The sequence below is a fragment of the Mustela erminea genome, chromosome X, assembly GCF_009829155.1.
Source record: "Mustela erminea isolate mMusErm1 chromosome X, mMusErm1.Pri, whole genome shotgun sequence".
NCBI classification, from domain to species: Eukaryota; Metazoa; Chordata; class Mammalia; order Carnivora; family Mustelidae; genus Mustela; species Mustela erminea.
The window spans coordinates 32,041,531-32,068,528 of NC_045635.1; the positions used below are offsets into that span (position 1 = coordinate 32,041,531).

The 26,998-nt window shown below is 35.0% G+C and overlaps 1 protein-coding gene across 1 annotated transcript in view; it reads left to right on the forward strand.

The window, feature by feature from the left end:
* CFAP47 (cilia and flagella associated protein 47) overlaps positions 1-24,945 on the forward strand; it is a 521,025-nt gene extending 496,080 nt beyond the window's left edge. Inside the window, exons 63-64 of the mRNA XM_032330937.1 lie at positions 18,788-18,956; positions 23,952-24,945. Coding sequence (XP_032186828.1) covers positions 18,788-18,956; positions 23,952-24,164 — 382 coding nt within the window. The 3' untranslated portion in view covers positions 24,165-24,945. The remainder of the gene's footprint in view (positions 1-18,787; positions 18,957-23,951) is intronic.
* Positions 24,946-26,998: the final 2,053 nt, after the last annotated feature.

Below are 26,998 nucleotides of genomic sequence, written 5' to 3' on the forward strand. Positions count from 1 at the left end.
ATTTATTTATTTATTTATTTGAGAGAGAGAGAAGGGGGAGAAACAGAAGGAGAGAGACAAGCAGACTCTGTGCTGAGTGCAGATCCCATGACCCTGAAATCATGACCAGAGGCAAAATCAAGAGTCAGATGCTCAACACACTGAAGTACTCAAGCATCCCGTTATCTATTTGTTTTTTAAACTCACTTTTGATATATACATTTTAAAAGTTCTGATATTTAGTGCATGCAAATACAGGATTTTTGGTATATTTACTCTTTATCATGATATATCTCTCTTTGGTAAATGTATTGCTTTGAAGTCTATTTTATCTGATATTCATATAGTCACTACTACTTTACTCCTGCTTTTTAATATAAATATCTGCATGGTGTAATGTTTTTTATCCTTTTATTTTTAATCTACCTAAATCGTTAATTTGAAGTGTATTCCTTGTAGATAGCACATAGTTTGATCATTTGTTTTCAATTCATTTTGCCAATCTCTTCTCTTCCATTGGTGTGATTTTACATTACTAATATCTAAAGTAGCATTGAATATACTAGATTTATTTCTGCCATTTTATTGTTTATTCAGTTTGTTCATTTTATTTCTTATGTTTACCTCTTTGGCCTTTTTATTGGTAATCTCAACTGTTTTTAGAATCCATTGTCATTTACCTACAGCTTTTTAAAAAATGTGTCCTTTAATAATTTGTTTTTAGTAATTAATGTCAATATTACCATATACATGTACAACAAATCAGAGTCTGTTAGACATTTTGCTACCTCAAGATAAATCAATAAACTTCACTTCTGTTGGTTCCTTTACCCTCCTCACTTTTTACATGTAAAAGATATTTAAAAATATCTTTAATATTTTCACTACATATATTGAGTACCATGTCTGATAATGGTGTGATTTTTGCTTCAATTTGTAAAATATAATTATAATAATTCATGAAGGGCACCCAGGTGAATCAGTAGGTTAAGCATCTGCCTTCAGCTCTGGTCATGATCTCAAAAGTCCTGGGATTTAGACCTGTGTTCAGCTCCCTGCTCAGCAGGGAGTCTGCTTCTCTCTTCCCCACTGCCCCTCCCTCCACTCATTTTCTCTCTCTCTCTCTCAAATACATAAATAAAATATAAAAAAAAAAAACTCATGAGGATAGTCTATTATACTTACCCCTGTTTTTACCCATTCCGTTGTCTTTCTTTCCCCCTGAAGTACAAGTGTCCTTCGATTTTCACTTCTTTTTGTTGAGAGAACTTCTTTAGCTGTTCTATAAGTTTAGCTCTGCTAGTGACATAGTCTCTTAGCTTTCCTTAATTTCATGTTGCCTTTATTCCCCCTCCATTATTGAACAATATTTTTGGTTGATATAGAATGCATGGCTCGGAGTTCTTTTCTCTCATCAGTTGAAAAATATTGTGTCACTTTCTTCTGGCTTGCATGGTTTCTGAGGAAAAATGAGCTGTCATTAGAATTGTTCCCCTATAGGTAATCATTTTCTCCAGTCTCTTTCAGGATGTTTTCTTTGACTTTAGTTTTCAGAAGTTTATGAGTCTTGTCATGTAATGTCTGCTGTCTCCATTAGCTTGAGTTCAATGAAGACAGGGACTAAGACCGTCATGGTCAGCGCCAGATATTTAAGAGATGCTTAATAAGTATGCTCTGAAAGAATCAAAATCCCCAAGTGCCTTGGTTTCCATAACAATAAGTAACAGTGATTATTTAATATAAATTTGCCTTGAAATGTACTTTGGGACAAAACAAAAGCTTGATGTATTTCTTAGGTTTCTGGTGAATACTAGCATATATATTTGTGATTTCTATTGAGAAATTTTGTAAAACTCCTTTAAAAACATTTTTTAAAGTTCATTCATAGTTCTTCAAAGTATATATTTGTGTTCTTATTTACTACATACAACTGTTATGTCAGTATATTCAGAGTCTTTTCGAGGTAAATTGTTTATTGCAATCAGCAGAATTTTTCTACTGGATTAATCAGCTACAAATAAACAATTATTGGCATGATTAGAACTCTGCTCTTCTAATAACTTATTAAATATTCTTTACTGGCTGTCCTGTATAACCTCCTCTGGGATAATCAGGATTGCAAAAAATGACTTTCTGTTTATTGGCTGGCAAAAATTTTAATATCATCCTTGTTTACTCTGAGAAAAATTGCTTCTTGAGCAGGAAATCAATTCTCCATCATCCAGTTTTATATGTACCTCTGGCCCACACAACATTTGGGCTTTGCCTACAGTCTTTGTTATTGCAGGTCTGTTTTAGGTCATCTACAACATGTTTCCCTTATAGGTGAAAATGAACTAAAGAGATGTAAGAGTTGCTACCTAAAATATGAGAAAGTGAACTGATTTCATAACCTGTATGGGCCTTTAATGAGTAAAATTATCTTTATTCTTTCCTAGTTGCAGGAAATAAATAATTCATACAGTTCAGAGTATCTGAGCCATTGTATTCTGTCCTTGTTAATTAATCATTGTGTAATATTACCCTGTATTTAATTTAATGAAAACATTGGAATTAAAACATTTGAATTCAAAATAACACAAATTCCATCCTTCATTGCCTCATTTGAGACCGCTTTTGACAGATACATTATATAATTCAATCATCAGTTAGATTACAGTTTTAAAAGTCTGAAAATTTTGGATGTACTCATGAATAAAAACACTCAAAAAGATATAAAATGAAATGTATCAGCTTTCTGCAAGAATATCATCATGATTATTTCTGTCTAAATTGAAAAATTACTTCATTGGTCTACTTTCTCTCCAAATCTAATTGAAACCCCCCTGCACTTACTTAGTTAATTGGAGACATTAACCAAGGCCCATGTTTACTGTCAAGAGTAAAGAACATGCATGTTACATCCTACTGAATATCCATTTTTTAAAAAAAGATTTTATTTATTTATTTGAGAAAGAGATAGAGAGAGCACAAGCAGGAGGCAGGGAGAAGGAGAAGCAGTTCCTTTCTAGGCAGGGAGCCCAGTGCGGGGCTCTATCCCAGGGTACCAGGATCATGACCTGAGCCCAAGGCAGACTCTTAACTGACTGAGCCACCAAGGTCCCCACTGAATATCCATTTTAATTCAGATTCCAATATTCAGATTCCCAATATCTTGAGTAATATCCTAATTTATATGGGCTCTGACTGTAATAATGCTAATGTTAATATTTTACAGACATGCTGAACATGATACTGTTTATGTTAAAAGTTCAAGATTGCAACTGTGTCTCACTCAGCCTTCTCAAAGTAATAAATTAGGGGCTCAGTTCTCACTTTCTTGATTTCTTTACATTTGTTAATTTTTTTCAATTGAATCCCAATTGATTTCGAACATACCTTCATATTTTCAGTAGGTGTCTGGAAGAAAATAAGAAAGTTACAAAATCAATTTCTTCAAAATGCCATTCAATTTATTTTTGTGTTTTCACTGGGCATCTTGATTTTTTGGTAATATCCTGAGGTTATTTTTTATGGCTATAACCAGAAAATACATGGCATATGATTCGTTTTCTAAAATAATAAGATCTGATTCCTTATGCCTTGGCATACTTTTTAAGTTTAAAAAAAAAGAAAGAAAGAAGCAATTATGACAATATATTTGTGTAAAAAAAGGAAAAGGGAAAAGCAATCACTCTGCTTCGTAAGAACCACAATTTTCTGAGTTCATTTTAAATTAATATTACAAATACTCTTTCAGGTGTTTTATTTAAAGTAACAAGCAGCTAATGTCTTTTATTTTGATGTATTTCTGAAAGCATTAAGTTCAAAGAGTCTCAACAAATCTTAAATATAACTATACTTCTATAGATTTCAATAAACATTTTCCTGATGGATGATTACATTTATCAGAAATTTTAGGATATATAGTCATATATGTCAAATGAATTCAAAATGTGAAATAAAATTTGATTCTTGTGTCCTGAACTCTAATAGCCCTCTTATATTGAGAAAGTGAATTAAAATTACTGAAATATCAAAAATGCCACAGAATACTTTCTAAAGTATATATTTTAACTTTTTTCAGTTTTAGTTCTGAGGATGTAATAATGCACCACGTATATTACTGACAGTGGAGGATTTTTTTTTTTTGAAGATTCAACAGAATATAGAATTATCCTCATTAAGTGCATCTCATGTGCTGGTTCAGGGTGCATTTTTGATACATTTTAATGATTGAGTCTCCCTCATAAGGCTGCAATTACATGTTGGCCATATCCATAGTCATCTGAAGGCATGACTGAGTTAGCTGATCAAAACAGTTAACTCTTACAATTGGCTGTTAATGCTAGCTGTTGGCTAATAGGCTATTATTGGCAGTTAGTGCCTATACATAGTCTCTATATCATGTGTGTCTCAAGTAGTTGGATTTTGCACATGGTGACTTGTTCCTCACAGTGTGTATTCCAAAAGAACTGCATGTCATTTTCTGACATAGACCTAGAAGTTATGCAGCATCACTTCAACCACATTCTGTTGGGTATAAAAGAGGCACTGTGTTGGCTTGGATTTATGAAAGGGAACATGGGCCCCACATTTCAATAGCAAAAATATTAAAGAATGTGTAAGTATGCTATGTTGGAATCTACTCGCTTGAGTATTTTAAGCCTCTTCTAAGTCAGTAAACTCTCTCCAGATTCCTCCTGTATATTTTCACCAGCAGGAATACTTTTTGAATGGCAAGGCTCAGATCATGGTAGGCAACATATCAAGCAGCAGAAGGGGGTGCATTTATTTTCTCTTCATTGGTCAATTTTCTTTTTTTTAAATAATTTTTTATTATGTTATGTTAGTTGCCATACAGTATATCATTAGTTTGGGGTTTTTTGTTTGTTTGTTTGTTTAGTGTTTTTTAAAAGATTTTATTTATTTATTTGACAGGGAGAAACAAGGCAGAAAGAGGAACACATACAGGGGGAATGGGAGAGGGAGAAGCAGGCTTCCTGCTGAGCAGGGAGCCCGATGTGGAGCACCGTCCCAGGACCCTGGGATCATGACCTGAGCCGAAGGCAGAGGCTTAATGACTGAGCCTCCCAGGTGCCCATATTGCATCTTTAGTACTGTTCCATGAGTCATTGTTTGCATATAACACCCAGTTCTTCATGCAATACTTGCCCTCCTTAATACCCATCACCAGGCCAACCCATCCTCCTACCCTCTTCCCTCTAAAACCCTCAGTTTGATTCCTGCAGTCCATAGTCTTTCATGGTTCATCTCCCCCTCTGACTCTCCCCCTTCATTTTTCCCTTCCTTCTCCTAATGTCCTCCATGCTTTTCCTTATGTTCCACAAATAAGCGAAACCATATGATAAGTGTCTTTCTCTGTTGACTTACTTCACTTAGCACAGTCTCCTGCCTCACATTTGTTGATGCAAATGTGAGGTATTCATCCTTTCTGATGGCTAATATTCCATTGTGTAAATGGACCACATCTTCTTTATCCATTCATCTGTTGAAGGGCATCTCCACTTCTTCCACAGTTTGGCTGTTGTGGACATTGCTGTTATGAACATTGGGGTGCATATGGCCCTTCTTTTCACTACATCTGTATCTTTGGGGTAAATACCCAGTAGTGCAATTGCTGGGTCATAGGGTAGCTCTATTTTTAACTTTTTGAGGAACCACCACACTTTTCCAAAGTGGCTGTACCAACTTGCATTCCCACCAGCAGTGTAAGAGGGTTCCCCTTTTTCCACAGCCTCTTCAACATTTGTTGTTTCTTATCTTGTCAGTTTTTGCCATTCTAACTGGTGTAAGGTGGTATCTCAATGTGGTATAGTTTGAATTTCCCTGATGGTTAATGATGTTGAATATTTTTTCATGTGCCTGTTAGCCATTTGTATGTCTTCTTTTGAGAAGTGCCTGTTAATATCTTCTGCCCATTTTTTGAATTATTTGTTTTTTTGGGTGTTGAGTTTGAGAAGTTCTTTATAGATCTTGGATACCAGCCCTTTAACTGTAGGGTCATTTGTAAATATCTTCTCCCTCTCTATGGCTTGTCTTTTTGTTTTGTTGACTGTTTACTTGGCTGTGCAGAAGCTTTTTATCTTGAGGAGTTCTCAAAAGTTCATTTTTGCGTTTGTTTCCCTTGCCTTTAGAGATGTGTTTTGAATCAGTTTTCTAGGGCAGTTGAAAACTATCTTATACCAAGTCTTTCTTTTTTAAGATTTATTTATTTATTTGAGAGAGAGAGAGAGAAAGAGTCCTTGAGCAGACTCCCTGCTAAGCATGGACACACACCCCCCACCCCCCGCCCGCAACATGAGGATCGATCCCGGGATCTCAAGATCACAACCTGAGCCAAAATCAAGAGTTAGGCACTTAACCAACTGTGCCAGCCAGGTCCCCCCATACCAGCTCTGTCTTCAAATTCATTTTAGGGGTGCCTGGGTGACTCGGTTGAGCATCTGACTCTTGGTTTTTGGCTCAGGTCACAATCTCAGGGTCATGATCTGGGAGTTGCGAACTTGAGAGCTGTGTTGAGCTCTGCACTCAGGGCAGAATCTGCTCGAGTCTCTGTCACCCTCTCCCTCTTCTTCTCTCCTCCTCACACTCACTTCTGCTCTCTCTTTCATGTAAATAGATAAATCATTAAAAAGGAAAAAAAAAAATTAGATGACTCAATGATGTAAATAAGCTACTGAATATATCCAGTTTACTTTCTATCTCTGGGGAGACTATACCCAGTTAGATATTGGAAATCTCAAGTCTTTCAGAAGATCTATGAAACTAGTGGGGAACATACGAAAAAGAAACAAAATGGGTCAGGAGGACAGATTGACCTAATCATATTCAGCATTTGACCGGCTTCTCCACAAACCAATTCAACATCTCTTTTTTTCTTTTTTCAGTGATCAAGAGTAAAATAAGTTTTTTTTGAAGATTTTATTTATTTATTTGATAGTGAGAGGAAATACAAGCAAGGGGAGTGGGAGAGGGAGAAGCAGGCTCCCCACTGAACAGCGAGCTTGATGCAGGGCTTGATCCCAGGAACCTGGGATCATGACCTGAGGTGGAGGCAGACACTTAATGACTGAACCACCCAGGCACCCCAGTAAAATAAGTTCTAAAGATAAATGACTCTATACTCAAATAACCTTCATTTATGTATTTGTATGTTTGTTTGTTTGTTTGTTTGTTTATTTATTTATTCATCCTGAGCATTCAGGAAGGGGGAAGGAGGAGGAAAAAACTACATTGCAAGCCATGAAGTGGTAGGTAGCTCTTATGTCTCCTAAATTAAGTAATCTCTAGGGTGCCTGGGTGGCTCAGGCAGTTAAGCATCTACCTTCAGCTCAGGTCATGAACCCAGAGTCTTGGGATCACATCCGACATTGGACTCCCTACAACAGGGAGTCTGTTTCTCCCTCTGCCCCTCCCCTACTGCTTCTGTATGCTCGCTTGCTCCTTCTCTCTAGCTTGCAAAAATAAATAAATAGAATTTTTTTTTAAAGATTTTATTTATTCATTTGACAGACAGCGATCACAAGTAGGCAGAGAGGCAGGCAGAGAGAGAGGAGGAAGCAGGCTCTGCACTGAGCAGAGAGTCCGATGCGGGGCTTGATCCCAGGACCCTGGGATCATGACCTGAGCCGAAGGCAGAGACTTAACCCATTGAGCCACACAGGCACCCCATAAATAGAATCTTAAAAAAAAAAATCTCTTAAACATTAGAGTCTCTAGAAGAGGAGAGAAGAGAAGGGGCCAAGAAACTTTATATTTTTCCTTACTTAAAGGGACGATAGTCTGAGATGCCTGGGTAGCTCAATCTAGTAAGCATCTGTCTTCAGTTCAGGTCATGATCTCAACGTTCTGGGATTGAACCCTGCATCAGGGTCTCTGCTCAGCGGAACACCTGCTTCTCCCTCCCTCTGCCCCTCACCTCCGCTCATGCCCTCACTCACATTCTCTCTCTCAAATAAACAAAATATTAAAAAAAAAAAAAGACCATAGTTTGTTGAGGAATTTTAGACATGATGATTTAGGGTTGCAGAGGGTTCTGAAGAGTTAGGAGAAACACATAATAGAATTCAGAGTATCAAAATGTAAGGGGAATTGCTATTATGGGTGGGTGTGTTTCCAGATTGTTCTTTCATTGTGGTATTTTTCTGTCCTTGCAACCATTATATTTACATCATTGAGTAAGTATTAGTACGGGGTAGGATAAGTGTCCAGGGCATGTATTCCTCTAACAGTTTTTCTTTGCTCTTTTGCTTCTTTTCCCAATTTAAAAAAATAAATTAATGTTCAAGTAAAAAAAAAAAAGAATTCAGAGTATCAGAACAGCTCATCAATTGTTCTTAGTGATATTGTTATTAAAACACTGAAAATAAAGTGTTTCCATTAAAGATCAGAGCTGGGTTAGGACAATATGAGCCCACTTAAGTGATTATTCATTATCATTCCATTTTTTCTTATTCCTGTATTTGCCTTACTTAAGAACAACATAATAAAATGGTCAATATTTGTTTCATTCCTACTAATATTTAGCACATATAGAATTATTTAATTTAATTTTTAAGATGCTACTAAATATGTATCACTGTATCCAATTTACCTAAATACACACACCCACAAACACACAAGCACACATCTTTACACAATCATTGCGAAAAACAAAACAAATTGCCAGCTTTAGTAGTGTTTAGTAGGCAGGGTGTCCATTTAAATAAGATGCTTCACTTCCTGTCTCCTCTCCTCCAATCCCGTCTCACCAGAGAAACCCTCGTTCACATCCTTATTCCAGCTTGGTATCCCTTGAACCTCAGATCAGACCATTCTGAATTGTGGTAGGCTAGAGAACGCGTCAAACCTCTGAGATGTATTTTCAGTATCATTAGCCCCGGGAACACTGATAAACATTTCTGTTCCTTTAGAGGGTTAAATCTAGCAGTAACTTTGGCAAATGTAAGCAGAAGAGGGACCCTGCCAGGCAGTATAATTTAACAAATGCCACATAACTGAAGTGATAATTTCTGTAAATATCTGTCATAACTGGAGTTTAAAATTTTTCTATGAGATGCTTACCCTTTTCCATTAAGGTTGTTATTTTTAAAATTTATTTTTTAACTTTTTCCAGCTTCACTTAGTTATGATTCACAAGTAAACACTGTATATGTTTAAGGTGTACAACTCAATAATTTGATATACATACATATTGTAAAATGATTCTCCCAGTCACGGTAATTAGCCTACTCGTGACCTCACATAGTTACCCTTTTTGTGTGTGGTAAAAACACTAATGATTCACTCTCTTAGAAAATTTCAAGTATACAATACATTAACTATTGTCTCCATGCTGTACATTAGATCTTTAGAACTTACCTTAAACTGAAAATTTGTACCCTTTGACCCAAATCCTCCCATTTCTTCTAATCCCCAGCCCCTGGCAATCACTCTTTTATTCTCTGCTTTTATGAGTTCTACTTTTTTTAGATTCCACTTGTAAATGAGATCATGGAAAATTGGTTTTTCTGTGTCTGGTTTATTTTATTTAGTGTGTGTATATATATATATATATAGTGTATTATTGTAATATAAATACTAAAATATTAATATATTGATATTAATATATTAATTATATATTTATATATAGTATATATAATTATATATTTATATATAGCATATATAGTGTATTAGTGTGATATAATATATTATATGTTATATATTATATGTCATATGTTATATATTATATAATATATAACATATAATATATTATATTACACTAATACACTATATATGCTATATATAAATAAAAATATATAAATATATAAAATATATATAAATAGAAAATATATAAATATACAAAATATATATAATATATTACATAATATAGAATATATATTACACTAATATACTATATATACATATATAAATATATATAGTGTAATATATATATTACACTAATACACTATATATATACACTATATATTAGTGTAATATAGTATATTACACTATACTACATTGTATTGTACTATACTATATATGTATTACACTAATATATAGTGTATTAGTGTAATATACTATATATATATATAGAGAGAGAGAGAGAGAGAGAAAGAAAATACGTTTTCTTTATCCACTCATCTATTGTTGGACACTTAGGTTATTTCTGTATCTTGGCTTTTGTGACTTATGCTGCAGTAAACATGGAAATACAGATATATCTTTCAGATACTGATTTCATTTCCTTTAGATATTTACCCAGAAGTGGGATTGCTGGATCATATGATAATTCAGTTTTACTTTTTATGAGAAAAATTCGTATTATTTTCCAAAACAGCTGTGCCAATTTAAAATCCTATGGTCCTATGCCCATTTTTAAAATAGGGTTATTTGAGTACTTTTCTATTTACTTGCATTATTAGTTCCTTATATATTTTGGATATTATCCCCCATCAGATATACAGTTTACAGATATTTTCTTCAATTCCATAGGTTGCCTTTTCATTTTGTTGATTTTTTTCCTTTGCTGTGCAGAAATATTTTCTTTTGGTATAGTACCACTTTTTTATTTTTGCTTTTGTTGCCAGTGCTTTTGATATCATGTCCAAAATATCATTTCCAAGACAAGGAGCTTTCTTGTGTTTTCTTCTAGAGTTTTTACATGTTTTTATGGGACTCAGGTCTTATATTTATGTCTCTAATTCATTTTGGTTTGATTTTTATGGGTGGAATAAGATAAGGACCCAGTTTCATTCTTTTGCATGTGGTTATCCAGTTTTTCCAGCCACATTTATTGATGAAACTATTTTTTTTTTTTTGCTATTGAGGATACTTAGACATTAAATATGAATTTTATAATTTTTTTCCTATTTCTTTAAAAAATGCCATTGTGATTTCGATGAGGATTGCATTGATTCTGTTGATTTCTTTGGGTACTATGGACATTTTAAAAATAATAATTGTCCCTGTCCATGAATATGAGACATCTTTCCATTTATTATCTTCTTCAGTTTCTTTCATCATTGTCATGGTTTTCAGTGTACAGTACTTTAAACTCTTTAAATTTATTTCTAAGTATTCTTTCTCATGCTATTTAAAATGGGATGGTTTGGGGCACCTGCATGGCTCAGTGGGTTAAAGCCTCTGCCTTCGGCTCAGGTCGTGATCCCAGGGTTCTGGGATCGAGCCCCACATCCAGCTCTCTGCTCAGGGGGGAGCCTGCTTCCTCCTCTCTCTGCCTGCCTGCCTCTCTGCCTACTTGTGATCGCTGTCTGTCAAATAAATAAAATAAAATAGGATGTTTTTTTAAATTTCTTTTTCAAATAGCTCATTGCTATTGTATAAAATACAACTGATTTTTGTATGTTGACTTTATATCCTGAAATTTCACTGAATTTATTTATTAGTCCTAATAGGTTTTTTGTGTAATCATTCTACATTTAAGAATGTCATGTATCTGCTATATCGTCTTCTAACATAAAGATAGTGGTTTTAGAGGAAAAGCTTCAACTTTTCAATATTGAGTATGATGTTAGCTATGGGCTTTTCATATGTGGCCTTTATTATGTTGAAGTAATTGCCTTCTGTTCCTAGATTTTATCATAGAAGGCTGATGAATTTTGTGAAATGTTTTTTCTGCATAAATTGAGACTGTTAGGTATTTTTCATCCTCCATCCTGTGAAAGTGGTAGATCATATTGATTGACTTTCTTATATTGAACCTTCCTTACATCCTAAGAATAAACCTGTTTGGACATGGTATATGATCCTATTAATGTGCAGTTGAATTTCATTTGTTAGTATTTGTTGAGGATTTTTGCATCTATATTCATCAGGGATATTGGCCTGTAGTTTTCTTTTCTTGTGTCTTTTTCTGGCTTTAGAATCAGGATAATACTGATATAAATAAATGAAGTTTGGAAGTATTCCCTGCTCTACAATATTTTGGAAGAGTTCGAAGTAGGTTGCTGTTAATTCTTCTGTAAATATTTGTTAGAATTCACCATCTGGTCCTGGACTTTTCTTTGTTTGGAGAATTCCGATTACTGATTCAGTCTCCTTAATATTTATAGCTCTGTTCAGATTTTTTATTTCTTCATGATTCAGTCTTGGTAGATTGCATTTTTCTAGGAATTTATTCATTTCTTCTAGGTCGTATAATTATTTTGGTGTATAATTTTTCATAGCAGTCTCTTATGATTGTTTTTATTTCTAGGGTATCAGTTATAACATCCCCTTTCTCAATTATGATTTTATTTGAGTATTCTCTCTTGTTTTCTCAGTCTAGCTCAACATCAATTGTGTTGGTCTTTTCGAAAAACCTACTTAGTTTGAATCTTAGTTGATTTTTTAAAGATTCTGTATTTAATTTATTTCTGCTCTCATCTTTATTATTTCCTTCTTTATGCTAACTTTGTGTTGAGTTTGTTCTTTTTTTCTACTTTCTTGAGGTGTAGAATTAGGTTGTTTATTTGAGATCTTTCTTAATGTAGGCTTTTATCACTATGAAATTCCCTCTAAGTACTACTTTTGCTACATTCTATAAGCTTTGATATGTTGTTTTCATTTTTGTTTGTCTCAGATATTTTCTAATATCTCTTTAATTTCTTCTTTGATTTATTGGTTATTTAGGAGTTTGGTATTTAATTTCTGTATTTTTATTTATTTCCCAGGTTTCCTTCTGCTGTTGTTCTAGTTTTATTCCATTGTGGTGGGAAAAGACAGCAGTATGATTTCAGTCTTCTTAAGCTTATTCAGACTTGATTTGTGACCTAACCTCCAATCCATCCTAGAGGTCATTCCATGTGCACCTGAAAAAAATGTAATTGCTTTTACTGTTGAGTGGAATGTTCTGAATGTATCTATGAGATCCCTTTGGTCTATAGTGTTGTTCCTGTCTTTTTTTTTTTTTTTCTTACTGATCTTCTGTCTGAAATGAAATGAAAGCAGAGTATTAAAATCTGCTAGTATTTATTATTCTATTGCTATCTATTTCTCCCTGTCAACCTTTGGTACATACATTTAGGTGCTCTGCTGCTAAATTGATCTTTTATCATTATATAATGTCCTTCTTTGTTTCCTGTTACATTTTGTTATTAGTCCACTTTGTCTAATATAAGTAAGGCTATCCATGCTCTCTTTTGTTTGCCATTTCATGGAATATCTCTTTCCTTCCTTTAACTTTCCGCCTACTTATATCTTTAAGTCTAAAGTTAATCTCTTCACAAAGAAATGGAAGAACCTTCCATTCTCATGGATTAGAAGAAAAATATTGTTAAAATGTCTATGCTACCTAGAGCAGTTTATACATTCAGTGCAATTCCTATCAAAGGACCACCAACTTTTTTCAGAGTTGAAATAAATAATCCTAAAATTTGTATGGAGCCAGAAAAGACCCCGAATAGCCAAAGGAATGTTGAAAAAGAAAACCAAAGCTGGTGACATCACAATGCCAGACTTCAGGCTCTATTACAAAGCTGTAATCATCAAAACAATATGGTATTAGCATAAAAACTGTCATATAGATCAGTGAAACAGTATAAAGAATCCAGAAATAGATACTCAACTCTATGGTATGCTAATCTTATCCCATGGAAAAAAGACAGTCTCTTCAATAAATGGTGTTGGGAAAATTGGACAACATCATGCAAAAGAATATAGCTGGACCATTTTCTTACATCAGACTCAAAAAATAGATTGAAAATGGAAGAAAGACCTAAATGTGAGACAGGAATCCATCAAAATCCTAGAGAACACAGGCTGCAACCTCTGTGACCTCAGCTGCAGCAACTTCTTGCTAGACACATCTCCAAAGGCAAGGGAAACAAAGGCAAAAATGAACTATTGGAACTTCATGAAGATAAATATCTTTTGCACAGCAAAGGAAACAGTCGACAAAACCAAAAATCAACCAACAGAATGGGAGAAGATATTTGCAAATGTTTTATCAGATAAAGGGCTAGTATCCAAAATCTATAAAGAACTTATCCAACTCAACACGCAAAGAACAAATAATCCAGTCAATAAATGGGCAGAAGACATGTATGGACATTTCTCCAAAGAAGACATCCAAATGGACAACAAACACACAAAAAAAATGCTCCACATCACTTGCCATCAAGGAAATCACAACTACAATGAGTTACCACCTCACACCAGTCACAATGGTTAAAATTAACCAGTCAGGAAACGACAGATATTGGTGAGGGTGCAGAGAGAGGGGTACCCTCCCACACTGTTGGTGGGAATGCCAGCTGGTGAAGCCAGTCTGGAAAGCAGTACAGAGTTTCCTTAGAAAGTTGATAATAGAGCCATCTTTTGACCCAGCAATTGCACTGCTAGGTTTTTACCGCAAAGTTACAAATGTAGTGATCTGAAGGGGCACCTCTACTCAATGTCTATAGCAGCAGTGTCCACAATTGCCAAACTATGAAAAGAGCCCAGATGTCCATTGACAGATGAATGGATAAAGAAGATGCAGTATAGATTTATACATTGGAATATTACTCAGCCATCTAAAAATGAAATCTTGCCATTGGCAACGATGTAGATGGAACTAGAGGGTATTAGGCTAAGCAAATAACTCAATCAGAGAAAGACAGTTATCATATGCTCTCACTGATATGTGGAATTTAAGAAACAAAACAGAACATCATAAGGAAAGGGATGAAAAAATGAAACAAGATGATATCAGAGAGATAGACAAACCATAAGAGACTCTTCATCATAGGAAACAAACTGAGGATTGCTGGAGGGTAGGGAAGTGGGGGATGGAATAACTGGGTGGTAGACATTGAGGGGCATGTGATGTAATGAGCACTGGGTATTACATAAGACTGACGAATCACTGAACTCTATCCCTGTAACTAATGATGTAGTATATGTTAGCTGAACTTAAATTTAAAAAATATAGTCTCTTATAGACAGTGTACACTTGGATCTTGTTTTTCATCCAATCAGCTACTGTGTCTTGTGACTAGGAATCTGATTGCTTTACATTTGAAGTAATTATTGATAGCGAAGGATTTAATGTTGCCATTTTGTTGTTTTCTGTATGTCTTATAGCTCTTTTGTCCATCTTTTCCTTTCTTGCTGTCTTCCTTTGTGTAGTATTGATGTTTTTCATAGTAACCCACTTTGATTTCCTTCTCATTTTCTTTTGAGTATCTTCTGTAGGTGTTTGTGGTTACTATGAAGCTTACATAAAATAACTTACAAGCTAAATTTATTTTAAGCTGATAACAACTTTAATTGCATACAAAATCTCTATACTTTGTTAGTGATGTACAGATTACATATTTTTATATTGTGTATCCATTAATACATATTATAATTTAGTTATTTTTATACTTTTATCTTTTAACTTTTATGCCACAATTAAAAAATGATTTAGGTACCCCATTACAGTATTCAGTGTTGTGTATTTTTCTGTGTATTTACCTTTAACAGTGAACTTTTACTTTCAAATACTTTTGTGTTGCTGTCTGACATATTTTCATTTCAGTTCCAAGGGCTCCCTTTAGTATGTGTTGTAAGACTGCTTTTGTTTATCAGGGAAAGCCTTTATCTTCATTTTTGAAGGACAGTTTTGCTAGATGCAGTATTTTTCATTGGCAGTTTGTTTTTAGCACTTTGAACCCATTATTCTGCTCACTTCAGGCTTGCAGGGCTTCTACAAGGAATCTGCTAATTGTCTTACAAGGGTGACCTTGCATATGAGGGGTCATTTTTTCTTGCTGCTTTCAAAATTCTCTTTTTGTCTTTAACTGTTGGTGTTTTGATTATGTGTCTCATTGTGGAGTTCTTTAGTTTCATCCTATTTGGAATATGTTGGACTTCACACATCTGTGTGTCACTTTCCTTCCTCAGATTCGGGGATTTTCTAGCCATTTCTCTAAGTAAGTTTTCTGCTTCTATTTCTCCCTTCGAGACTCATTATGTATATATTGGCAACTTGATGTTGCTATCTAAGTCCTTTAGATTTTCTTTACTCTGTTTCATTTCTTTTTCCTTTTGCTCCTCTAATTGGATGATTTCAAATGACTAATCTTTGGGCTCCCTGATTAATTCTTCTTGATCAAGTCCATTGCTGAATACCTCTAGTGAGTTTTTCAGTTCAGTTATTGCCTTTTTCAGCTCTGAAATTTGTTTGGCCTTTTTTTTATATCTTCTTTTTGTTGTTGTTGTTGTTGTTGTTCATGCATTATTTTCCTCATAGTATTGAGCATCTGCATGATAGTTATTTTGAAAAATTGGTCAGTAATCCCTATACTTCCATTTCTTTATGGTGTGTTTCTAGAGATTTCTTTTGTTCCTTTAACTGTATAATTTTTTCCTGTCTTCATGGTCTTTGTAACTTTGTGTTGATATCCACACATTTGAAAAAAAAGAGCCACCTCTCTCAGTCTTCATAGACTAGCTTCATGCAAGGAAAGATCTTCACCACTCAGACCAACTAGAGATCCTGGACACCTCAGGTCCCTTTTTTTTGAGTTTATCTGTCTGAACTGGTATATGAAGATTACTAATTAGAGGGGTTTACTGGTTTCTATTTTTTCAGGAGTTCCCAACTGCTTGCTCTCTTTGCTGTGTTCTGTGCCCTGGCACTCTGAAGCAACAGTACACCAATCAGATTTTTTCCCCCCTCAGTAGCCTTTATGTATCTAGATTTTGCCAAGTTCTGTCAGTTCTCTGAGACAGGATGGACATAAACCAGAATATTGAACAGCCTAACTAAAAAGCCAGAAATTTCGATACATGTTCCATTCTTCTTTTTCCATACTTAGGGAGAGGCTTCTGAGCTTTATCAATCTGCTGGGACATCTGGAGCACCAGCCCCTGCCCAGCTTGTTCTTAGAAGCCACCATGCATCAACAGTATGTCAGGTCCCATCAGTACTTCAAGACAAGCAGGACAGAAGCCAGTCCCTCAGGCAGCACCCCTTCACATTCCAACCAGAAGTCCCATTGTTGGGTACTCGATCTACTCTTCTCTTTCCTTCCCTAGGGAAAAATGGAAACTGAGAATTTCCTCCCAGTCATGTGCTCTTGCACTGGTGTGGAGGGCGGACTGTGGTAAGAGTGTGCCACAAATGTTCCTACTGACTTCAAAAAGCTGATTTTGTGCTCACCTGGAAGGCAAAAGTCTCTTAACTGGTTTCTGAATTTCTCACAATGGGAATTGGTCTTTGTATTGTTGTTCCTTGGGAGACAAGAGGGTCTGGGTCTTCCTGTTCCACCAGAACCCCTGGGTTTTCTTTTTTATGCATTTTTTTTAATCTTTGTTCTGTTATATATTTTTTAAATTTATTTTTTATTTTCAGCATAACAGTATTCATTATTTTTGCACCACACCCAGTGCTCCATGCAATCCGTGCCCTCTATTATACCCCCCACCTGGTACCCCGACCTCCCACCCCCCACCGCTTCAAAACCTTCAGATTGTTTTTCAGAGTCCATAGTCTCTCATGGTTCACCTCCCCTTCCAATTTCCCCCAACTCCCTTCTCCTCTCCATCTCCCCATGCATTTTTAAAATTTATTGCATCATGCATCATTGCCTGGTAATAAGCACTGGTAATAAGATGTTTTAAAACAACAACTATCATAATAATGATTATATTAATATTGATTAATCCTTATAGAGCACTTCCCACATATCAGGTACTGATCTAACGGCTTTATAGAGGTTATTAAATTCATTTAAAAGTACAAAACTTGGGGCACCTGGGTGGCTCAGTGGGTTAAAGCCTCTGCCTTCAGCTCAGGTCATGATCCCAGGGTCCTGGGATCGAGCCCCACAACGGGCTCTCTGCTCGGTGGGGAGCCTACTTCCTCCTCTCTCTCTCTGCCTGCCTCTCTGCCTACTTATGATCTCTGTCTGTCAAATAAATAAATAAAATCTTTAAAAAAAAAGTACAAAACTTGAGGTAGGAAAAAGTAAATTTCTCTAAAGTTATGCACCTACATGGAGCTGGGACTCCAATCCAGGCCATCCATATCCATAGTCCACATTCTCAAAACCTCTGAGATGATACTCAATGTATTTGCTGAGTGGATCACTGAGTCCCAACCTGAATCTCCCATCTCCTTTTTTATGACTCACTGTTGGATCTGTTCTAGGAAACTATTCTTTACTTTCTACTTGCATCTCCCCAGAAATTTGGGGTTTAAAATTCCTCATGTACAACTTCCCATGCAGTGTACTCCTCCCCTCTTTAATTCTATGGAAGGAATTCTTCAACTTCTCTTACCATCTTCTTCTCAAATGTAATCAACCTTGACATGAAAATGGTCACTTGAATCCTAAATGCCACTCAGTTCACTTCAGACCATAACAACCGATCTTCAGGCTCAAGAATCTTTAATGAACTTGCAAAGTACTTTCATCTCACTTCACAAGTGCAAAGGTAAAGGACAGTGAGCAATCACATTGGAATAGTAATAAAAACAAAGGCTTCATGTAGTTGTTCTAGCCATGCATTTTAGATATGAATTTATTTATAAATGGCTGCATTTTAATTTAGGACATTGAGTTCTTCAATTTTTTATAGGTGCAGCATTTTATTCTTTGTACACTAAAAACATAAGGCATAATTTTAAAGATCCTTAAGATTCCATTTTGTCACCCTGGGAAGAATGACACTCTTTAGTAATTTTTAGAAGACCTCCTCACTATGCTAAAGTAACAAGCATTAGGCTTACAGCTGCATGGCAGCATTAAAGTTTACCTGTAGTCCTAGGCAACAGGATATAAATTCTACTCTTCAAGGTTTCACAAAGAGCAATGATAAAATTTACATGTTGACATTTATATTTTTGTTCTAGAAATCCTGAGCCATTCACTGCATACTTCCTACCTGGCAGTGATCCTGAGTTTTCTGTAAAACCTCAGGTTGGAGAACTTCCTCCTTTTGATACTGAAGGAACGGTCCTCCTTGTGGGCTTCAAACCCCAAATGTACAGTAGGAAATACAAAGCAACATTAGCAATACAGGTGAGTTTTATAAAGGTAATGGTCAGGGATGTTTGATTTCACTAAAGACAGAAGAAAAAGTTTCGCTGAACTGAAGAATAGCAACATTACCTTGCAAAAGCCAACGAATTTAACTACTCTGTCTTGTTTTAATTTCCATTTGCCCAATAAAGAACTTATAAATATGGAATATAACAAAAAAGTCATCATCACCAGTGGGAAGTAAGAAATTCTTTCTCTTCCATATTAAGAAAATGCAGAAGAGACAAATATTGATTATAAAGTGATTTGTATATTCACATATTGCTACCTGTAATAACCTATTCAAGGGCTTCAGGTGATTTGAAACAGAGATTTGGAATCTTTAATTAAGGCACAAGGTATTGTCAAAATGTTAAAGTCTAAAATGAAGAAAATGAGGTAGAAGGTAAAACTGATTTTGAATTGAGAAAAACACAATGTAGTTAGCCATTAATATTAAAGTCTGCTTGAGTGATCATCTTATTAAAAGTTAAGGTAAACACAATTTTGAAAATTGATGCAGTAAGCAAAATTTCTCCATCAGATTTCACATATGTATCTTACTAATAGCTTTTAGGCTAAAGACAACTTTCAAATTATTTATGAAAAGATGCCTATTGCCAGTGTCTAGTTTCAGTGGCACAGACACAAAGGACATATAGTTATGTTTCAAGACACAACCACTGGTGCCAAAGTGATTACTAGACTTCTAAATCAGACACTAATTAGGCAGTGCCATGGGCAGAAAAATGTGTTGTTACTGTTTTAATGAATAGCAAAAAGAATATGTTGAATATGTCCCAAGAAAATTATTTATATTTTTCATATTTCTGGGAATTCTTACAACCCAGCTAATAAAAATATAAAGCCTCAGGAGCCTTGCTGCATATGGCCCTTTGCTATATAGATGCTTGATTTAAAATGATCATGTTGTATTTTCTCCTTAAGAAGCAAGGACATACTCTTAGTCTAAGGGGATTAAATGACATATTTAAAATCAGGTTTACAAATAAAAATGATGTTTATTTTACCTGATGCCCAGTGAACATTTCTGAGATTAACTATGTTGGAGGCTTTCCCAAAAAAAATCTGTGCCTGTTTCCCTATGTTGATTTGACAATTAAATTACAGCAGAATTGAAGGGTTTCTGTGAGAGAATAAGTTGACATATGGGATCAAATGAAAATGCGAAATTTTTATTTAGTCTGAAGTGGTACAGTTTGGTAAAGCTTATGTGGGAAAAACTGAGATTGCAATGTGTTTAAGAAATCACTATTTTGTTGATTCTATTTTTATTTTGGAAAATTCCAAGTGTGAGTAGAAATAGAGGGAATAATTAATCTGCATACACTCATCATCTAGTACGAACACTTAATCAAATCATGGCCAGTTCAAGTATATTCCCATCCCCTTCCCCATATTCCATGTTATTTTGAAGAAAATCCAAGACATCCTATTATCTTCAACTATTTCCTATTAATCTCTAAAAGACCAAAATCATAACCATGATACCATTATCACATCTAAAAATTTACAATAATTCCTTAATATCACGACATACCAAATATCCATTTAGTGCTCAAATTTCCAATTGACTCATAAATCTCATATTTTTTGACTTAAAAAAAGTATTAACTCATAAGAAGTTGCACAATTAGTATACAGAGTCCTGTGAATCCTTCTTCCAGCTTCTCCCAATGGTGAGGTTTTACAGAGCTATAGTAATGTATTTACAGAAGAAAATTGTCATTGACGAAATACCGTTAACTAACCTAGAGACCTTATTTCATTTTTAGCATTTTTCACGTGTGTGTGTGTGGTTCTAAGCAATTTGAACCCATGTATAGATCTGTAGAACTACAGTCACAACTGAGATACAGAGCTCTTCCAACACAACTGTGGGAACTGCTTAACAGTATGGTCACATCCAGGACTGTAACTCCTTCTTTACCCTGGAAACCACTAATCTTTTCTCCATCTCTATGATTTTCTAATTCCTAGAATATTATGTTAAGTGGGATCATACTCTGCAACCTTTTGAGACTGGCTTTTTATATGAGTATATTGGCTTTGCGATTCATGAAAGTTATTTCGTGTATCAGATCAATGATTTTGATATTATGTTTCAAGCATTGTCTGATTCTAAAATCCTGCTCTTAATGACAACACCATGATGTCTCACATGATAAAAGTGAAGAATTTTAAAAGTTAATTCATTATCTATATAAAAATTACTGTGTATGGTATTATCTTTTTAAACTGTTGATTTTAAACATTAAATTAATACTTAAATATGAAACATATGACCTTCATTGTGCCTTACCTAGAAATAAAAATGAGGATCTTTAAGAATATTTCAGTTAAATATTAGCCTACAAAAACTTCAACTACTACGTTAGCAAGCTTCATGGGTTCCCTTTCAATTAAACCATATTTAGAATAATTAAAAACTTCTTTTTCCCTACTATTAAACAAGGCATGTAGCACTAGCTTTGAGAGATTTAAGTTAACTTGGTAAGATTGCTACACAAAGCAATGTTACTCAAAGAGAATAAATAGGCCACTCAGCTTTCCATGGTGGACATGATAAATCTTAAATAGTTTATACAAAAATATGAAAGCTATCAGGACTATCCAAGGTAAAACATACAGTGCTTGTACAAAAGTAATGTTGGTGGATCTGTTATAACCAGAGACATAATCATACTTAAGTTACATGTATCTAAATGCATTGCTTTTAAGAGAATAACTCATAGTCATGAAACTGTAAGAAATGTCATTTTATTTATATATTTAAATCTTGGCTTATATTTTCTCTTAAGCAGACCTGAAATAGGGATTCAAATCCAAGTAGCATATTTCCTATGTGATCTCAAGAAACCAGTACGGGAAAACCAGAATATGAGACAGAAAAGGCATGGAAATCATTAAAAGGGGCTTTATTAAGGCAATTACCACAGGGGACAACTGGTATTTAATCCCATGGGATTTCTGTGGAAAATAGTGTGGTACACACACTGCAGAATATTTACACCTGATGGGGCTAGAGAGTTGGCGGGGTTTTGTTGTGTTTTGTTTTGACAATGGAAATACCTAAGGGATGTGGGTCCACACAGCCCACATCTGCTAACGGGCTGTTGCCATTCATAAGAACATGTCCTTTAAAGCATAGCTTTGGGCGTTCATTACATGAGGTCTTTGGCTTTGACTGATCCCTTTTTATACTAGAAATATTTTACTGAAATAGGGAAATTTCATCTGTTTAAAAAATAGTTGTTTTTTTAAATTTCTTTAAATAAGTAGCTGAGGAGTATAATTGTCAATTTGACATCCTTTTGCAAAAACCAACTGATTCTCAAAGGCACTAGGGACATGGAGGTATTGGTTTATTCTTATTTTAACTTAAGATTTTTAATTTATATTTTTAAAGGGAGATTCAGAGTGGAAGATATAGGGCTATATCTTTAAAGTGTTTTCAAAAACATAATGAGTCATTATATTTATTTATAACTTGAAGAAGAAAGTTAACTATAGAAATGAGAAGTATAATATTTAATTTTTATAAAATAAATGTATTACCATATAGAGTGTTGGAATACAGGTCATAAATGACTTCTTACAAATTTATTTTATATTTGGTTTATATATTTATGAATATATAAATTAAAAATATGTATGCACACACACACACACACACACTCAGCATCACTTATGGCAAAATTATTTGTATCTTAATTGAAATACATACAATAACATTAGGATTTTTAAAATAGGGTCCTTACAGATAATTATTTTCAAAGGGTCTTGGAGATGGGTCAGGTGAAGGTACAAATCCCTACATGTCATTCCCATCTGTACCTACTACATCCCCAATAGGAGAGTACATTCCTTCATGCAGCTCACTCCTGAGCTCCACTGAGGGTTGGGCATAGGGGCAGGTCCCTCCAAGTACCTCACACATATGTGCTCATGAAGTGGGTCACTTGTAATGTAAAAATTTGCAATGACATATGTTCCATCACCAAACTACAGCTTTGTTTTTCAAATCAAACATCCTATGTGAAGTAGAATGTTATTTAACCTACTTATAGTATCGTCCTTGGTTTGTTCTGCTTTTGACTCCCTGATTCAGAATACACAATTACTATGAACACTGGACAGAAGGGCCAGTTCTGATTAAAATATGGTCATTCCAGATGTGTTAGAAAGTCCTGCACTTAACATTCTCCAAGTGATATCACATTACCCCTTAAGCCCTGACTGATGTTATTGCAATATTCACTTAGCCTGGATTTATCCTAAATGAGTTTTCTGAACATACATGGTTCAAATCTTCTCGTGGGGAAGAAGACCTAGATAAACGCAACACCGGAAATTCTGCAAGAGCAGTGGGATTTAAGTATGAATATAAACATGCAGAAAATGCTAGACTGTGTAATCCAGTATTGCCATCCTGTGCATATATGCAGGAAAAAAAATGATCGATTTTTAAATAAATCCCTTGAATTTAGATTATAACTATCATTAATGATTTTACACAATGCTTAGTAATTTCAAATGGTTCAATTAATTATGGAGTTTCATAATCTGAAAAACAGAAGCTCAACATATTTTACCAGTTGGTTGTATGACCATGCTTAAATTGTCATGGGTAAGTTCTTGTAAAGTATGGTTTCGGTTAGTTACATAGTGCATGCTGGGCAACAGTTTCATGCAAAGAAAATAGTTTCTCCTTAGATCTGATGGATGCTTATTTCATCCACAGAGCGGACTTCTAACTTTAAGAGACTTTTTAATGAATGGTTCTTAATTCATAAAGCTAAATATTTCTTGAATTTATTTCCCATGTTAATTATTACTGGCACCCTTTCAGTTTTGTACATTTCCTATGCCTTGCATGGAGAAGAGAGACCATATTAACTCAGTAAACTTTTTCCTGTAGGTTTCTCAGTCCCTGAATATTTCATGTAAAATCTCTCCTCTCTTTGTTTCCAGACACCAGACATGTACTGGCTGTATGATATCAATGGGTTACCTCCAGTTACCATGCCACCGATGAATGTAAAAGCCAAAATTAAGACTACAAATAAGAGGTTTCAGAGCAAGCCAGTTCGTCGACGCAATTTTATCTGTGAAAATGCTAAACTCATAAGGACAGGGGTGTCCTCTACCATCAAGGGTGCACCTTTGATGTTGAAGAATAAATAAATGCTTTTTTCCAAAATATTTCTTGGCCTTAAGTAGAATTGAATATATTTTCATGATTGTTCTTCCATCTTTTGGACTATTTCTGACAAGTAATGTTTCAATTATAACAGGACTTCTCTATTTTATTTTTTGAACTCTGACTAAATCTATTCTTTGAATATGTTGCACCTGATTTCTGTTACATCTGTCTTTTAAAATGGACTGGTTGGAGTTTTGGGGATTGGGTCATTTTTAAGGTACAGGGGTACATTTGTAGTAAAAAAAAAAATTATTTCAGCTTAAAAATCGATGCATGTAAGTATAGATAGTCCTCCACTCCTATACTGAGTCTTTAATATAGACATATTTCAAAATGATCCTGAGGAAAATTCATTTTCTCTAAGTAAAGGAGAATATTTTGCTCAGTACTTATCATTTGGGAAAAATATAATAATAAATAGCCAATATGGACCATCTTGAAGAGAATTTGGCACAGAATGACTGGCTTTGCCACAGATTATTCATTCACATGATTTTAAGGAAATCTCTCACCCTTTTTGTGCCCTGTTTTCTTATGTGCAAAACAAAAGAACTATATTAGGACAAGAAAAACTATAGATCTAGTCTACTACCTATTTTTATATACCCACTAACAGATAAGGATTTTTACATTTTTAAATGATTGAAAATAGAATATCAAGTAACAAGAAAATTGCATAAAGTTCAGATTTCAGGGGCGCCCTGTGGCTCAGTCGGTGAAGCATCTGACTCTCAATTTCAGCTCAGGTCATGATCTCAGGGTCCTGGGATCAAGTTCCACATTGGGCTCTCTGCTCAGAGAAGAGTCTGCTTGGGATTCTTGCTCTTCTCTTCTCCCCCACTCCATGTGTGCTCACTCTCTCTCTAAAATAGTAAGTAAGTAAATAAATAAATCTTTTTTTAAAATTCCAGTTTCAGACTGGAAGAGATTATGCTGAGTGAAATAAGTCAAGCAGAGAGAGTCAATTATCATATGGTTTCACTTATTTGTGGAGCATAACAAATAGCATGGAGGACATGGGGAGTTAGAGAGGAGAAGGGAGTTGGGGGAAATTGGAAGGGGAGGTGAACCATGAGAGACTATGGACTCTGAAAAACAATCTGAGGGTTTTGAAGGGACGGGGGGTGGGAGGTTGGGGTACCAGGTGGTGGGTATTATAGAGGGCACGGATTGCATGGAGCACGGGTGTGGTACAAAAATAATGAATACTGTTATGCTGGAAATTAAAAAAAAATAATAAAAATAATAAAAAGAAATAAAAAATTAAAAACAAAAAAAAAACACAAAACAACAACAACAAAAAATTCCAGTTTCATTGTCTGTGGCTGCTTTCGTGCTGTAACCACGAGTTCCAATGGATGGAAACCATGTTGCCACAAAATTTTAAATATTTACTCTCTGGTACTTTACAGAAGATATTTGGCAACCCTGTACTAGAGTAGGAATGGCCTTTAGGAACCACTGTAGGCTGATTATAATTTCTTCCCAAGGTGTTAAGTGGAATTCTAGGGATAGATCGATGGAATCAATTAGTCTTGCCTACAGGTATTGAAGTAGAGGAGAGTAGAGGCCCATGTACCCTAGATTTGCCATCCCTAGAAAGGACAAAAGCTAAAATTCTGTGAATCTCCAAAAGGCTTTCTAATTCGCTGGCTCTCTAAAGATATTTCGTTGAGTCAAGTCATAGGTTATTTGTCCTTTCCTCTGCTGCACTGTGTGTGTGAGAAGAGCTTTGGTCAGTCTCTGAGTATATTTCTCACAAAGCCTTTATAAAAGTTCCCCCAATCCTTAGGAAAGTAAAATCATATTTGCCATGAACATATGGTGTTTATATTTGTGTTTTTATATTTTGGTCTTTATGATAATGCATATATTTAAATAATCTTAAGCCTCTTATGTTGAGCCTTCACAGTTGCTCTCCTATCTGAAATTTTCCAATAAATTGAAACTGTTGCACTATATACTTTCCACTATTTCTTAGTCTGGCACTTGTGAATATCAATGGACCCTAAGACCAAAGGCACCAAATTAATTCAGAGACTAGAGCAGTTACATAGGGTGTAGGGCAAGTAAATAGAAAGAGGTCTAACAATGTCCACAAACTTCTTCCTTATCTCTAGAGGACAAAGAACATATAGTGTGCTAATGTTTATGTCCTCATATTTAAAAAGGAGTCTGAAGAAACAGCAGAAGGTTTTACTTGGAGTTTCTTATTTGAGGACCACAATTTGCTCATTAGCAAGTGAATTTCTTACAGAATGAAAGATAAGATTTTTCTGGGAATCTAAAAGTTCCATGTGGGGCACCTGGGTGGCTCAGTTGGTTAAGCAACTGCCTTTGACTCAGGACATGATCCTGGAGTCCCGGGATCCAGTTGCACATCAGGCTCCCTGCTCAGCAGGGAGTCTGCTTCTCCCACTGACCTCTCCCCTCTCATGCTCTCTCTGTCTCATTCTCTCTCTCAAATAAATAAATAAAATCTTTACAAAAATTAAAAGTTCCATGTGTGCTATGGCTGCACATTCTTAAATATATGTATGCTGATTTGGAATTTGATTATAGATTCTTTAAACCTTGATCAAATATCTATTAATTCACTCATGTGTTTATACCCTTACTTATTAAACAGGTGTTAAGTACTGCTCCAAGCTACTCAGCCTTGATATAAAAACAATGGACCCTGATCAGACCTTTCCTGCAAGTGTCCCCGACTAATGGAGAAGACAGGTGTGAAGCAGGAAGTTTTCAGACCATACGAAAGGTGTTGTGATTGAGATCTTGGTATAAAAACACAGAGGCGGGGACCTGGCTAGGG